Source organism: Gracilinanus agilis, chromosome 3 (genome assembly GCF_016433145.1).
Source record: "Gracilinanus agilis isolate LMUSP501 chromosome 3, AgileGrace, whole genome shotgun sequence".
In the NCBI taxonomy this organism is placed as follows: domain Eukaryota; kingdom Metazoa; phylum Chordata; class Mammalia; order Didelphimorphia; family Didelphidae; genus Gracilinanus; species Gracilinanus agilis.
In genome coordinates this window covers 187,376,068-187,392,166 of record NC_058132.1, presented here as the reverse complement: position 1 = coordinate 187,392,166, position 16,099 = coordinate 187,376,068, and the positions used below count along the sequence as shown (strand labels likewise).

Genomic DNA, 16,099 nt, shown 5'->3' with positions numbered 1-16,099 from the left:
CTCTCTCTCTCTCTCTCTCTCTCTCTCTCTCTCTCTCTCTCCTGTCTATCTCTCTTTCAGATGAGGATAGGGATTCACTCAGGGTCTGTCCTGGCTGGAGTTGTTGGTGTAAGAATGCCAAGATATTGCCTCTTTGGAAACAACGTCACCCTTGCCAGCAAGTTTGAATCGGGCAGCCATCCACGACGCATCAATGTCAGCCCAACAACTTACCAGTAAGTGTGACCAACTTCACCCACCTGGACTTTGGCAGTTCCTCAGTCTGATATCCTTCTCCCTATAATACTGTGAATCCACTCCTTCTGATACATGCCTGGTTGTTGTTGGTAGGTCAATCCAGTGCTTGAGGATGAAAAACCTGACAAACTTTTATTTCCATCTGTAAAGAGCACACTGGAAAAATAATCTTAATGTAGACCTAAACATAGGTTTGTCATATGCCAAAATTAATGTTTTGGGAAAGTTCAGATGTCTATGCTATAGGAGAATGCATGATTTTAGATGTCATGGCTACACTTAGAAAGGCAGCCAGAGGAAAGGAGGTTCCAGACTTAATAAGTGTTGCCTATCCAAATGGTTCCCAGGATTTACTTTAATACTTTAAGAGATGGCATTTGGATGAGAATGGAATATTTTCTCCATCGTTGTAGATTTCAGTCCTCAATGCCCTAGTAGATGTTTTGGGAGAATGGATGAGATTGAAAAATTCATCAGAATGTAGTTAAATTGGGAAAGATTGTTGCCAAACTAGCTAGGCTGGCCCTGAGACAACAGCAATATATTCTCTCACCAGACCTTTGCCAGAAGCCTCTCAGGCCTCAAAAGACCTGCCAGTGCAGAAGTTCCATTTGCATAGCATGCAGAATTACCTCCATGCTAAAATAAGTGTGACCATGTTTTTAAAACTGGAAGGGACATTAGAGATCATTCAGTTCAACCTTTTATTTTATAGTTTAACAAAACAAAACAAAACCCTGACACTGGGAGTTGGTAAAGGGATTGGACTAAGACCCCACAGATTCTTTGAATTTGTTTATTTGACTCCAGTGTGTCACATCATTTTCTGTATCAATTTAACACATTAATGAAACTTCTTAATATTAAAAGGAAATGAAAAGCACAAAGATAGAAAAGAATGCTTCTGAATAGCTATATTTTGGGAGAATATCTGTAAATAAGCAATGGGTTCCATGAAATAAGCAGGGGAAAATATGAGCTCTGATGATTATTTTAAGTATACATATATATATCTGCTTCAGTTCTTAATTTTGTAAAGGATCAATCAACAAATGTTTGTTAAGCACATATGATGTGCCTGGTAATATGGTAGGTGCTGAAAATAAAGCGTCTTTCTTGCCTTCAAAAAACTTACATTCTGTTGATCTCACTATGGAACAGGCTCTATCTGGTGAATATTTTTTAAAAATTTTCTCATACTTGAGAGTGACTCAGCTATAATAATTCTATGCAGTTGTGCCAGTCATTTAATTACTGCCATACTTTATCTAGCTTGTAACTCAATTCTAATTTTCAAAAAATAAGACCTCTGATAAACTGGAGCATTTGAACAGGTAGATTAGAAAAGGAATTTGCAATAATGAACAAAAGAAGAATAGTAGAGATCTGCTGATAGTTTCTGTAAACAAGAAGGGAAGTGAAGCATTTCATGAAAACTCCGGATTGCTAATGAGTAGAAAGAAGAAGAAGGATATAAAGCAAGATAAGTAAAGGTCATTCTTTAAAGTGACATTTAAAAAAATGTCATCTGCAATGATCATAAATGTGTTGATACCATCATCCCATCACTGTCTGAAAAATATCTCCCCCCCTAATTTCTGTGTTATATGACAGTTTTGAATCATTGTCACCAGAATATTCTTCAACTCTTACCAAAGACACATCCTATCTTAAGGTTGCTCCAAGCAGGCAAGGCTCATGTCATAGACTAGGTGGTGGCAAGTTATGGTCAGCTGTCCACTGTTTGCTTTTGTATGGTCAGTGAGAAAAGAATGGTTTTTACACTATTAAATACAATTTCATTTTTAAAATGTAACATAAATACAATTTTATTTTAAAATGTAAAAACTGTTCTTAGGACCACATAAAAGCAAGTGGTGGGTTAGATTTGGTCAGTGGGCTGTAAATTGCCAAATCCTATCTTAGACTATCATATTTCCCATCATATACAGTCCTGTATTCATAGTTGGTCTTCAATAAATATCTTTTTTTTAGTATTGTTTGTGAATCCACAAGAGTAGGCATATCCTAGGAAAAGAAAGCCTCTCTACCTATGCAGATCAGTATCCTCTTAGAGTATTGAATGGGGCACAGAAACATTAAATGATTTGTTCAAGGTCACATAGCCAGTATGTCTCAAGGTTATAACTGGAACCCACATCATCCTGATTCTGCTGTCTATATTCTGTCTACTGCTCCATGCTGCCCCAGTAAAAACTTACTGAAATTAATTTAATTTCTTAATCTTGTCTAGACTTTTTTTGGAGACCATAGCCAAAGAGGTTATTCCCTGATTTCTGGTAAGGAATCTCTTTAGACTAGTTCTCCAGGCATGGAGAGAGAGTCTATTGCTGAGAACAAGTCTTTGGACCTTTTCATTTTGGTAGTACCTGCCGTCAAAGATTTTAGGAAACTAAAGCCATGTCAAATCATGACAAGGCACTAGTATAGTCCTGGAAAAGGTGATAATGTAATGTCCCTTAATCCCTTCACAGCCAGCAAAGAGTTACATAGTTTTTTGAATGTTTACAAGCAAAATTTAATTTTTTTAACTGTGAGATATTTATCCAGTAACCAGGTGACAGATGGACTAAGCCATGCCTTTCATTTGCATGATCCATGGATAACATTCTTTTCCTTTTTACTTGAAGAATTAAGTTTAGTTATGGTAGCCAATGAATACAATGGAATCTTCATACTTATATGTCAAGAATGAAATATAAAATAATTATAAAATGGAACATGTTATTGCAAATTATCGACAGACACTGATGAAAGCAATAGAAAAAAATCAAAACAACAAAAAATTCAACTCAAACATCAAGGTGCCAGCAAGGAAGGATACAGAGGCAGGAGAGGGGAGTCTCTCAGGCTCCATAGTCAACCTTTAGTTACTTTTCTGTTAACTTTATTAACTGCTCTAAGTAACTTTTCATCTATTATAGCTTATTCAAAATTATCATGGTTATTCAAAAACGACGCCATGAGGAAAACCAAATAAGTATCGTCATGCCACCTTTCTCTCTCTCTCTCTCTATGTCTCTCTCTCTGTCTCCCTCCCTCTCTCCTTTTCCCTCTCTCTCATATCTCTCTTTTTAAGGGATGAATAGACATAATATGAACTTATTAAATGTGAGCTGGAATCAGCTCATGCTAACTTGTGAGACAATTGTTAAATTTCAGTTCAACCATTTGTACCTCAAAAATTGGCAATCACAACAAATAAAGATTTGATTTATTGTTTTGTTGATTTCTAGAATTGAGAAAATTATGGAGAAGATGTGAATAATGAAGATTAAACTAAAAAGAACATTGTGCATGCCCTCCCACTCAGAAAGCTGGTTTTTAAACATTAATGATTTAATGAAGCTTATAAATTTCAAATCATATAGTGAATAGACACAAAAATGCTCTTTGCTCTTTTGACTAGATTTCACATATTCTTATACCTTAGTAACTGCTGACATGTTACCTTGGCCCAAGATGGAAAATTTGAATAACAACTCAGAGCATGAATGTTTGAGAGCTTTGATAAGTTGATATTGGCTGTTTTTACCTTAGCTTTAAAATGTAATGTATATAGCCTTTTAAAGTATTCAAAACACTTTGTAAACATTGTCTAACTTGAGCTTCATATCAACCCCGATCAATAGTTCTTCTAGATACTATTATATCCATCGTAGAGAGGATGAAGCAAGTTTAGAATTGTGACATCCATGGTAAAATAGTTTGTATGAGGTGAGATTTCAATCCAGGTGTTCCCACTTCCAATTCCAGTTTTCTATCAACTGTATCAGTTTGCTTTCTTGACCTGGCAACCAAATATAATTGATAATAGAATTCTTAAATATGAAAATAATGAAAAATCATTTATAATAGTGATCATGTCATTCATAAATATGTATTACTTATATTCTAATATAAAATCAATTTTTTGTTTCTGTAGGTTTTCATTATTCCCACTTTTATATATATTTTTAGAGATAAAAATACCCACTTTTATACATTTTCTTTAGAGATATTTTGCTCCCAATTCTAAGGAATTTAACAGTAAAAATACTCCAACCAACACCTTGGAAAAATGATTTGTTTACTTCTGGATAAATACATTTTCAGTCATGTCCAAGTCTTTGTGACCATTTGGGGATTTTATTGACAAAGAATCTGGGGTGTTTGTAATTTCCTTCTCCAGCTCATTTTGAACATGAGGAAACTGAGGCAAATATGATTAAGTGATGTGCCTAGGGTGACAGAGTAATTTTCTGAGACTGGATTTGAACTCAGGAAGAGGAGTCTTCCTCTCTCCAGCTCCAGCATTCTATACATTGTGCCACCTAACTGCCCTAAAATGTGACTGATTTTTAACAGCTCACAAATAGCAAAGATACAATGTCCCTTTCCCATTTCATTTCCTGTAAAACAAAAGTGGAAAGGGAGAAACTGTTGGTACTTCTTCTGGACTGAAGGAAATGACATCTAAAATAACATTAGAAATAGTAGGGAATAGAAATAAAGATGAAACTATTAGATTTAGTAAGATAAGAAAACTACATTGCCTTGGGAAAAATGGATAATAGATGAAATATGTAATATCATCTAGACATTTTGAAATCTGCATCTAATTTTGTGTCTAGTATAGGCCTTTTCATTAAAGAAATATGTTCAGAAAAGAGAGTGAGAACATATCCTCTCTGCCTTGCTTGTAATCTACATTTTATTACAAAAGTAAATTTGGTCATTTTGTTTTCAAAGCATGGGCATGAAGGATATGTGCTAGTGAACTCTGTTCTCTTTTTTGTTTCATTTTTTTCTATTCTATTTTCCATTTGTTCCCCTTTCTTTTGCCATTCCTGGTTTTTTAATACATTTTCTTCCTTGAAATTTTGCCTGCAGTCAACTATAACCCTGTTAACAAATGTAAAGTAGGATGGAAAATTGATATAATTGTCTGAATAATGCAGTTCAATAGCAAACTTTACCTGAAATATTTGTTTAACTAAAACAAATCTATCCTGAAAAAGAATTAAGGCTTGAATAAAGTTAAATGGGTAGTCACTTTATTAATCTTTTTAATAATCAACTGACTTGTAAGTCAAGCATTACCTATTAAATCTATGTTCTGAGTTTTCTGGGATATTCTTCTGAATGTTATCTTTTTGAATTTATCCTAGAGGATTTGGGTGTGTGTGTGTGTGTTATTTTTTCCCTATATAAAAAGTATGTGATATTTTAAAGGTCCTCTTTTCAAATGCATATACATCTAATTAAGTGGCAGTGCTATAGTGGTCAGAGGGCCATACAAGAGTCCACAATACTTGGGCCTGAGTCCTGCCTGTGTGTAAATTCACTGATTAATCATGGACAAATCACTTAACATCTCAGTGCTACAGACAATTCTCTAAGACCCTAGGCTACCATAAAAAATGCTCATTTTCTTTGGTAGAGAGGGTTTCCACAGTAGGAATTCCCCAGCTGAAATCAAAATCAAAATCACAGATCCAGATCAAATATGTGAGGAGGAAGAAGCAGAAAAGGAGGATGGGAAGAGGAAGAAGAGAAGACTCAATAAAAACAAAGCCAACATAATAACAAGCCCACACAACCACCTCGAATCATGAACAAATCATGCTGATCTAACCTCATTTCCCTTATCTTTTGATGTAATAATGTAACTGACAGATCAGAAAGATCCTACACACAAAATACATTTAGATTTTAGCAAAATTTACAAAAATAGAGCGATGACATTTGATGAGAATAAAAAGAGCCAGATTTAAAACTGATTGAACGATCAGAACTAAAAAAATCTTATGAATGATTTGATGTTAGCATGGAGATGGATCTCTATTTTTCATTCTCTGAAACAATCGTTAGTCCAAATAATATAATTATTTTTATGGTGGTCACATTAAAAATATTTATCATGAGCACTGCAAAACAAAATGAAAAAATACTACCTAGCATGATAGTTCTTATCAGAAATGCTGCAACATAAGTGCAAAAATGTGTTTCTTGATATGATGTTTCATGTTCCCTTTGGGTGAATGATAAAATCCAGCCCACCAATTGAGTACTTAGGATATTCAATTGGCATCTTAGGGAAAAAGTGATTTTATAGAAAGAAGTTAGAAATAGATACTTCTCAGACTTAGTTTTGAGGAGAGATATGGAAATGTCTTGACTAGGAATATGTTAGAAAAATAAGAGTAAGAATAGTAGAGAAGAAGAAACTGAGGTGGTAAAAGCAGGTAGAAGATGTTTTTAATGAAGGAAATGCACTCTCATGTAGGTGAGGATACCTATGACAAGGGTCATATAGTTCATTTCTTTTAGGGGAATATGGTATGTACCTTTGCCAAACAGGGTCTTTCTAAGGATAAGGAATGCATGGATATTTGGTTATACCCAGCTTATTAAAAGGATAGGAGACATTGTCTAAAAGTAACAATATTATTTTAGGATTAACAAATGATAAACATAAGGACATGGTTTTGGACAAGACCCTGTTGTATGGGAAACTATAGCACTTAAGACACAATGTTGGTTCATTTATGAGTTGGTATCTTGAAGAGTAAGGCTAATCAGAACAAGTCTCCTTAACAACAAAGTTAAATAATCAGGCAAACAAAAGATGGGGAAAAGAGGAATAGCCATGATCAGCCATTGTGCTAACAAATTGAGGAGGAAGAAAAAAGCAAATTCCTATTCTAGACACTTTATTTTATGTGGCCTACATAGAGAAGATGAAGAAATATATATGTGTATGTGCACATACACACACACACACACACACACACATATATATATTCAAGTTATTATCTTTTCCCTCATTTAACTTTCTCTTCCTTATTCTTGCTCCAGCTTAAGGTATATTTGGCTTATTGCTAACTCTTCTTCCTTTAATCTATCCCTTTACATCCCCCTTTTTCTTTCTATTCCTACCTATAAACCTGTTTACTTCACAATGTTATATAATAAAACCATAGAGTTCTAATTCATAATATTTTAAATATATATACATACATATATTTATAAGAAGTTACATAGATTACTTTAATTAAAAAAATTTTTAAAGCAAGATTCAAAAACATTTAAGCATCTAAACCATGAATAGAAGGCTAGACTTCAGACTAGATCAAAAGAGGAAAGAAATTAGGAGAGAGAAGTATAAATTAACAGATCTGGGAAATTGGTTGCAATGTATTATAAGACACATCTAAATAAAGAAACAAGTAAAAGGAAAATGACGAGCTGAAATTAAATTTATTATGCTAACAATTTTTAAAAAGTAGGCGCTGAGGCAGCTGGGTAGCTCAGTGGAGTGAGAGTCAGGCCTAGAGACAGGAGGTCCTAGGTTCAAACCCAGCCTCAGGCACTTCCCAGCTGTGTGACCCTGGGCAAGTCACTTGACCCCCATTGCCCACCCTTACCACTCTTCCACCTATGAGACAATACACCGAAGTACAAGGGTTAAAAAAAAAAAGTAGGCTCTAAGTCATGATATATCAAATGACAGCAAAAAATTTATAAAATCAATGGAGCTGCTACATAGTAAATGCTAAATAAAGGTTTGTTGTTCATTGATTTTGATCCTAAGTTGAAAGATACTATACATGATGATGATATAATATTACCATATATATATTCCCTAAATAACATTGAAATTCATAAAAGAAAAGGTGACTCACTTGTGAAAAGATTTAGATAGAAATATAATCAGAAATGACTTTAATACTATTCTTTTAGAAACAATTTAATGCACAGAAGCAGAAATGAAAGAAAGGAAGTGAAAGAAAGAAGGAAAAGAAATCATAGAGCTGATCAGGCTATTAGAAAAAAATATATGTCATTTCTTCCTGACTTTTGTTAGAATTATAGAGAAATGCTGATGTTTTGCCATTTATTTTGTATTGGGCTACTTTATTTTAGCCTTTGAAAGAAACGGATTCCTTTTTTTTTTTGGCATAGTGTTATAAACTATAACCAGAGCCATAAGGGAAGAGAGAAATTAATAGTATAAATATGGTTATGTGCCTCTTCATAGATAATAGAAAGTCCTAGAAAATCAGTGAAAAAATTAATCAAAATATTTACTAATGTGTAGTTAGAATGTTGTACCCCAGGACTACGTTCCCCAGAATTCCTTCAGTGTTTCCCAGAATTCTTTCTTTTCATCCCCAAGTTGCTTACTTATATTGTTTGTATATAGTTGTGTGTAACCTGCCCTCTCTCTCTCTTCTCTGGAAGTTTTGCATTCTCCTCTCCTGCGTGTGCAGTCTAGGGAAATTTCCTTCTTTACTGAGGTTTTGCTTCACATTATTTTAAGCTTTTAATTAATGCTTTATAAAATATAATACTTGGAGTATTTGGATATTAATTTTTAATCTTACACTAACTATAATAAAATAGCACAATACAAAATAAATGCCAAAGTTTATCCTTATTTCAATATAAAATGATGAGAAAATTCTTTCAAAGTAACTATATATTGTAAATATTTTAATTATCCTTCTAAGATATAACAAAACTTTACAGAAATCGACAAATAATTAAATAATTGGAGTTTTATTGTTTAGGATTTGGTTGTGCCAATATAATAAAAATGTCTATACTATGTAAATTAAGTTAGTTTTAATACTATACCAAGCAAACTACCAAGAGGTTACTTTATCAAATTAGGGGAAAAAAACAAACAAAAATAAAATGCATTTGAAAGAACCTACTACCTAATATGTCAAAGGAAAAAAATAAAGAGAAATGAAGATACAAAATCTTGCCATATCTTAAGTTACTTAAGTACTTAAGCACTACTTAAGTAGTGCTAAAAACTTTTGATTATTGCTGCTCTGGAATATAACTTTAGATATGGTAAGATTATGTACCTTAATTCCTGGGAAATACATCACTGGATTAGATTAAGCAAGCTTTCTAAATACAATCTCCCATAACAATCGATTTTTCAATGAAACAAAGAATACAAAATATTTGGGGAAATGACTCTATGTTTCATTAAAACTGTTTGGGGGCAGCTAGGTAGCTCAGTGGAGTGAGAGTCAGGCCTAGAGACAGGAGGTCCTAGGTTCAAACCCAGCCTCAGCCACTTCCCAGCTGTGTGACCCTGGGCAAGTCACTTGACCCCCTTTGCCCACCCTTACCAATCTTCCACCTATGAGACAATACACCGAAGTACAAGGGTTTAAAAAAAATCTCCAAAAAAAAACTGTTTGGAAAATAGAAGATAATTTGTCAGGAATTAAGTATTTTATTCTCCATGTTAAGTTTCTGATGGGAGGTGTATTTCTTACCTGTTATTAGTGGGAGACTTCTTAACTAAACAAGGAATAGTGCAGATAATTTTTTTAAAAATTGACCATTTTGAGGGGGCAGCTGGGTAGCTCAGTGGATTGAGAGTCAGGCCTAGAGACGGGAGGTCCTAGGTTCAAATCTGGCCTCAGCCACTTCCCAGCTGTGTGACCCTGGGCAAGTCACTTGACCCCCATTGCCTACCCTTACCAATCTTCTGCCTTGGAGCCAATACACAATATTGACTCCAAGACGGAAGGTAGGGGTTTTAAAAAAAAAAAAAAAAAAAAAAAAAAAAAATTGACCATTTTGTCTACATAAAATTAAAATTTTTTTGCAACCAAAATCAATGAAGCTAAGAATAAGATCAGTCAAATGGACAAAAATACACATTAATGGATCCAACAAAAGTCTGATATCATATACATGTATGATTATATATTTATGCCATTTCCACATATATGTATACCCCCACATATATATATATATACATTATATAAATATAAATATAATTAATCTAAATATATAAAACCAAGGACCATTCTCAATACATAAGTAGTAATAAACTATTAACAATTAGTCTCCAGAAAAGAAAATGTAATCGATCAAGAACCACAGGTTAAAAATGTTCTAAATAATTAATATGAGAATTAAAATGAATTTACATTATTAATGATGTTAACTGAATATTATATGCTGTCCCATGCTTGATCTATATCTACTTGTATAATCATGTGTTGTTTTTTTCTTTATTTATATGAGTTTTGAATTTGAATTTGTTGGTTTTATTTATATAGGAACTCCAGATAAGGAAATTCCTTCTTGAAAGTAAGCATTGTGTTGCTTCAAATGAATTTTGTTATTTTGAAATGTGGCTTTTCCTTGTTAATAAATGGACTATAGATATAAAACAGTGATACATGCTTTTATGTAGGTGAATAGCAAATAGCTTTTGGTGGCTTTGCTTAAGAGAATGCAAAAAAGGGTTCATTGGGTAGTGAGCACTGATTAAGAAGAAAGGACTCATATAAAAACAAAAGATACATTTTTTTAAGGGAATGGGCTACTTTGTTAGGTAGTTTTCTTCATTATAATAGACCTTGATTTAAGTAGATATGCCCTTAGATTATACAAAATGCATGTAGTAATACATGGGTGTCATTTGAACTTTTCTGGACATATCTCCTATTATTATTAACTAAATATATACACACATACACAATCACTTTGCCTGGTGCTGTACTCAGTGCTTTGCAAATAAATATTATCTCATTTTATCCTCAAAGTGATCTTGGGAGATAAGTGCTAATATTATCCTAATTTTACAGTTGAAGAAGCTGAGTCAAATGGAGGTTAAGTGGTTTGTCCAATGTCACATAGCTAGTCAGGTTCTCAAGTCATATTTGAATAACTCCAGGGAAAGGGATCTATCTACTGTGCCACCTAGATGCTTAAGATAACAAGTAATTTTGTCCTAGTTGTTTCAGGGAAATTCTGTTGATCAATTCTGAAATATGTTAATTATGTATTATAAATCAAGACACATAAAACTAAATAATACATTTTGTGGATTTTGTTAAAGTTCTCAAGATACTTTTATTTGCTCAGACTTGAAAATAAATAAGCCTAAATACATTGTAAATTTACACATGTAAAGATTGTATTGCAAGGATGATATGAAAGACTCAGGCAAAGTGGAGTTAGTGTTAAAAGCCTATCATTATATTTTGCATCATTTTTTCAATGAAGATTGAAAATTTGTTTTCTCTGAAATTAGGACATTTAACATTTCCATGACGGTCTTCATTAATCTAGATCTCTCTTAGTGAATAATCTTTCTTATATGGGCCTCTGAATCATTTCTTTCTGGAGGTGTTGTGTTTTGTTTCCATAGGAAAGAGTGTATTCTGTGCATGTTGTTTCTATCTTTGATAAATGTAGTGTTGATAGGGCCTTCATTTCCATTCATTGCAAAGGAAAAAAGCTCTGCACATTATGAACAATTTATAAACATCATGCTATTGGACCGTGGAATTGAAGTAATGACTTATATTAAGGATAATTGGAGCAGGCTTTGAATCTGCATGAATAATATGATGATTTGTTAGGGCAGAATTAATTACTCTCACTCCTGATATTCCCAGTAAAAATGCAAAGGGATTCTTTAATTTTCCTGATGTGAAAATATACCTAACATCCAATGTGTTTTGTTTTTTGTTAATTTACAGATGGACTTTAAGATTTTATAGGTTATACATTTTTCATTTCATCAAACTCAGTCTTTTAAGCTCTGTTAAATACTAACCATGAAACCAGATGAATACTTTCTGAAAGGATATTCAATACATATTTTTAGAAAATTATATTTAATATTTTAGAAATATATTTAATATTTTAGAAATATATTTAATATTTTTCTAAAACAAAATGAATTTTCATTTTCTAGCTCAATTTACAGATTTGCTGAATCTTCATCCCTAGGGAAGATAAAATGCTACCAGACTGTTTGGGGCAGTGTCTTATTTAAGAAACTTCTATTAAGCACTTAGAATGTACCAGATCCTGCTAAAGATCCAGGATACAAGGAAAGGCAAAACCTGTCCCTATTTTTAGGGAATTCACATTCATTGTATGGGGCAATATACAAACAATGATGTGTATACAAGATTTATATGGACAGGGGAAATTGGGGAAAATAGATGGTGCAGTAGATTGAGCACCAGGCCTGGAGTCAGGAAGACTACTGTTCCTGAATTCAAATCTGGTCTCAGGCAATTACTAGGTATATGTCGTTGGGGAAGTTACCTAACCCAGATTGCTTCAGTTTCCTCATCTTTATAATGAACTGGAGAAGGAAATGGCAAACTATTTCAGTATCTTTGCCAAGAAAACCCCAAACAGAATCAGGAAGAGCAAGACACAACTGAAAATGATTGAACTACTACAGCAAATTGGAGGTAATTTTAAAAAGAAGATAATAGAATTGAGAATGATTATAAAAATCTTGCAGCACGTAGAATTTTAGCTGAGACTTGATCTAGAAATCTAGATCTAGAATCTAATCTATAAAACCCAAGAAATGAGGGGAAAGACATTCCAGGAACTGGCCATCTGGTAAATGCAAAGGTGTTCGGATCAATGGACTATATATTAAAGCTGGAAAGGACCTTGGAAGCTATAGAATACAACCTTTTCATTTTAGCTATCAACATTTGAGTCACAGAGAGTTTGTGACCTTTTGGGATCCTATTGTGGGGTCCTAGTAAATGTTGAAGGCACCATTTGAATCTTTGTTTTCCTGTCTCTAAGTCAGGTGGCCTATCTACTACCACACACTTTCTTAATACTTTCACATTTATCTGAGGAAATAAATACCATTTTGGATTATAGTTGTTGCTCAGATTTCGTATGATTAGTCTTACTTATGAATGTTTGCTACTTGGGTAAGAGACCTTATCTGACAAGTCTGCATTGCTGTTGCAAATGTTCTTAGTCATTCAGCCAGGAATATTCTTCTGATCACTATAACTTCCCTGGCTTTGATCACCATGGCACATATAGCTTTCAAAAGCTAAAGAAGAATTAAGAGGGAGATAGCTGTGTACTTTGACCAAAACTACGGTTTAGTTCTTTTAAAAAAAAATCTCAGATTACTTAGATATTTGTTTCAGTTCTCCATTTCCCTTTGAATTAAGAGAAAGCTAGAATGTTAAGCCTAGGTGTTTCCATACTTTTAGAATCTTTAATCTCTCTGAAATAGGTACTCCTTGTGATAGTATAGATTGTGACTCATCAGTCAGATTAGTCTGTCAAACATTTAGTAAGTGTCTACTAGGTGACAGGCACTATACTAAGTGCTGAAGATAAAAAAGAAAAACAAAAGACACTCTCTGTCATCAAGGAGGTTACATTCTAATAGAAGAGATGACATACAAACATACTACATATAGGATATATATGAAGTTATTGACAGAAGGAAGGCACTAGAGAAAAAGGATTCATTTACAAAGTGGTATTTTACATGAGACTTGAAGGAAATCAGAGAAGTTAGTAGGTGGAGATTGTAATATGGAAAATTATACTGCCATATTTGCATGGGGCAAGTTGGCAGTTTGCCCTAGTTAGAATATAGAAGCTGGCATGAGCCAGGGGGCTTGTCCCACCTGGAAGTTGGAAGCCAGGGTATAAAAGAGCTTGCAGACCTTGTTTTCATTCTCACTTTTCCCTTCTACCTCTTTGGGTTTGGGGACCCAGGGTGGAGGGAACGGGAACATGGGTAGTTTATTGGCTAGGTAGGATCAAACTAACTCAGCAGGCCAAATATTAACATCTCATTTGGCAAGCCAAACTATCCTTTTAGCAAGGAATAATTTTATTTATCACCAAAGAGACCACATCATTCTGACCCAGGGCCGTGTCAGCTGGATCAGCTAAGGAGCATACAAGAAAGACATTTCTGCATTTTAAACCAAAGTCTGAGAAGTTAACTGTCCTTTAGTTCTTAGTTTTACCTAACCCTCTTTCCAATCCCTTTTCACCTAAACCACATTATCAATAAACACCTTAGCTTTAGATCTAAGAACTTGTTTTTATTGCCTGCCTTCATCTAAGATCAAGCAGGGACAGCAACCTGAACATTCCAAAGTGCTACAGCAGGGATAATCTCCATTACTGTTCAACAGAAAGTGCCTTATTTCCCTTCCTGTCTGATTCCTACATATACCAATAGGAGTCATTTCCTTATCAGGACAAGGGCTATAGAATATTCAACTTAAAGGAGCTTGCTGTCTAGCAGGAGAGAGTTTCTCCTATCTCTCTGCTAGCCTGGGTGCTGGATCCTTTACTTTTTTTTTAAATACTTTTTATTTTTTAGAAAAGTTATCCATGGTTACATAATTCATGCTCCTTCACCCCCCCAACTTCCCCCCGCCATTGCCTACGCACATTTCCACTGGTTTTAACATGTGTCATTGATCAAGACCTATTTCCAAATTGTTGATCATTGCATTGGTGTGGTAGTTTCGAGTCTACATCCCCAATCATGTCCTCCTCAACCCATGTGTGGATCCTTGATACATTTACATTCAGTATTTCAAACCTATAGCCCCTGGTACTGGGCCACACCTTCCCCTTTATAGCTAGCCTCCTTATTATTATTATAACTACTACTCCCTTTTCATTAAAAGATGCACCTTCTCATCTATACCTTTTCATTGTTCAACTTATGTCAACTTCATTTTTAGTCTTGTTCTTCTCATTTGTATGCCCCCCTTTTTCTCTACCAATTGAGTCTGAGAGCTATCCTACATTTAGGAAACTGCATGGTGCTTTTAATAACTTCAAGCTTCTCCTAGAAATAAATCTCTAACTTTTTAACTTCAATATTTCCTTGATATTGCTACATAAGCACAAACCTTGAAATGACAGGCCCTGAAGAATCAAGACTATGTCACCCAAAGGTGAATTGACAGAAACGTAATGGCAAGCTAGGTAGGCTATAGCATATAATCAAGGAAAAAATTGTGCATAGAAAGCAAAGTTAAAGATATAATTATAGAAATAAATGCCTTGAAAAGGAAGTGAGCCAGGCATTTGTAACCAGAGACAAAGAATAACACATAGGTAACCCAGTTACCTAGCAAAATTCAAGTCGGTTCTAATCATGTTGAAAGAATCACAAAATCTCAGATTTGAAAAGGAACTCGGGCAATTTATTCTGCCTCAGATCCGAAAATGAATTGCTTTCTATAATCTCTGGTGAATGGGGATGCAGTTTTTTATTGAATAGGTCTAGTGAGGGAGAACCTAATCCCTTCAGAGGCCACACATGACATCTGCAAATAGCCTCAATCATTAGGAAGTTCTTTCCTCACATTAAACCTGAATTTTCCTCTTTGCTGATATTGCCCATTTCTCCTAGATCTCTAGTCAAGCAGAACAAGTTAAAATCCAGTTTTTTCTTTTAATTATTTTACTCTAAACCCAATAAAGTAAATAAATTAATATTTTCATAAATAGTATAACTGAAAGAAAGGATTTCGCATAAAACTTCAAATCTCTATCTACTTTGTTTTCACATTTCTTTTCTTCTGGTTTAACTTCTCAAGTTCCCTCAGCAGATTATTATATGGTTTGATGCGAAGGCCCTTTCTGATTATTATTCTCTGTATATCCTTAAGTTCATCAACCTCCTTCCTAAAATGTGATACTCAGGATTGGATACATTATTTGAAATATTACTCCCAAATACTCCAAATATTGCTCAGGTCAAAGTATAATGGAACTTTCATCTTAGTCTTATACATTCTAAGTCTTCCAATGCATCAAAGACACTAATTAGGATGGGGGACTATTTTATCATGTTGTTGAATTGTATTTAGCTTTTAGTACACTCAAACCGCTGGCAAACTTTTCCCTTGTCATGCATTCACTATGTTAAGACTAGTGAAGATTATTTTTTCAGCCCAATTTTCAATATTTTAAATGTATCACTATTTAATTTCATTGTACCCAGGTTGGTTTTGTCCAATTCTTTTTGAATCCTGTCATGTAATGAGTT

The 16,099-nt window shown here is 34.0% G+C and overlaps 1 protein-coding gene across 1 annotated transcript in view; it reads left to right on the top strand.

Moving 5' to 3' along the window:
- Positions 1-16,099, top strand: part of GUCY1A2 (guanylate cyclase 1 soluble subunit alpha 2) — a 340,934-nt gene that overhangs the window by 303,848 nt on the left and 20,987 nt on the right. The window contains exon 7 of the mRNA XM_044669013.1: positions 61-215. Coding sequence (XP_044524948.1) covers positions 61-215 — 155 coding nt within the window. The remainder of the gene's footprint in view (positions 1-60; positions 216-16,099) is intronic.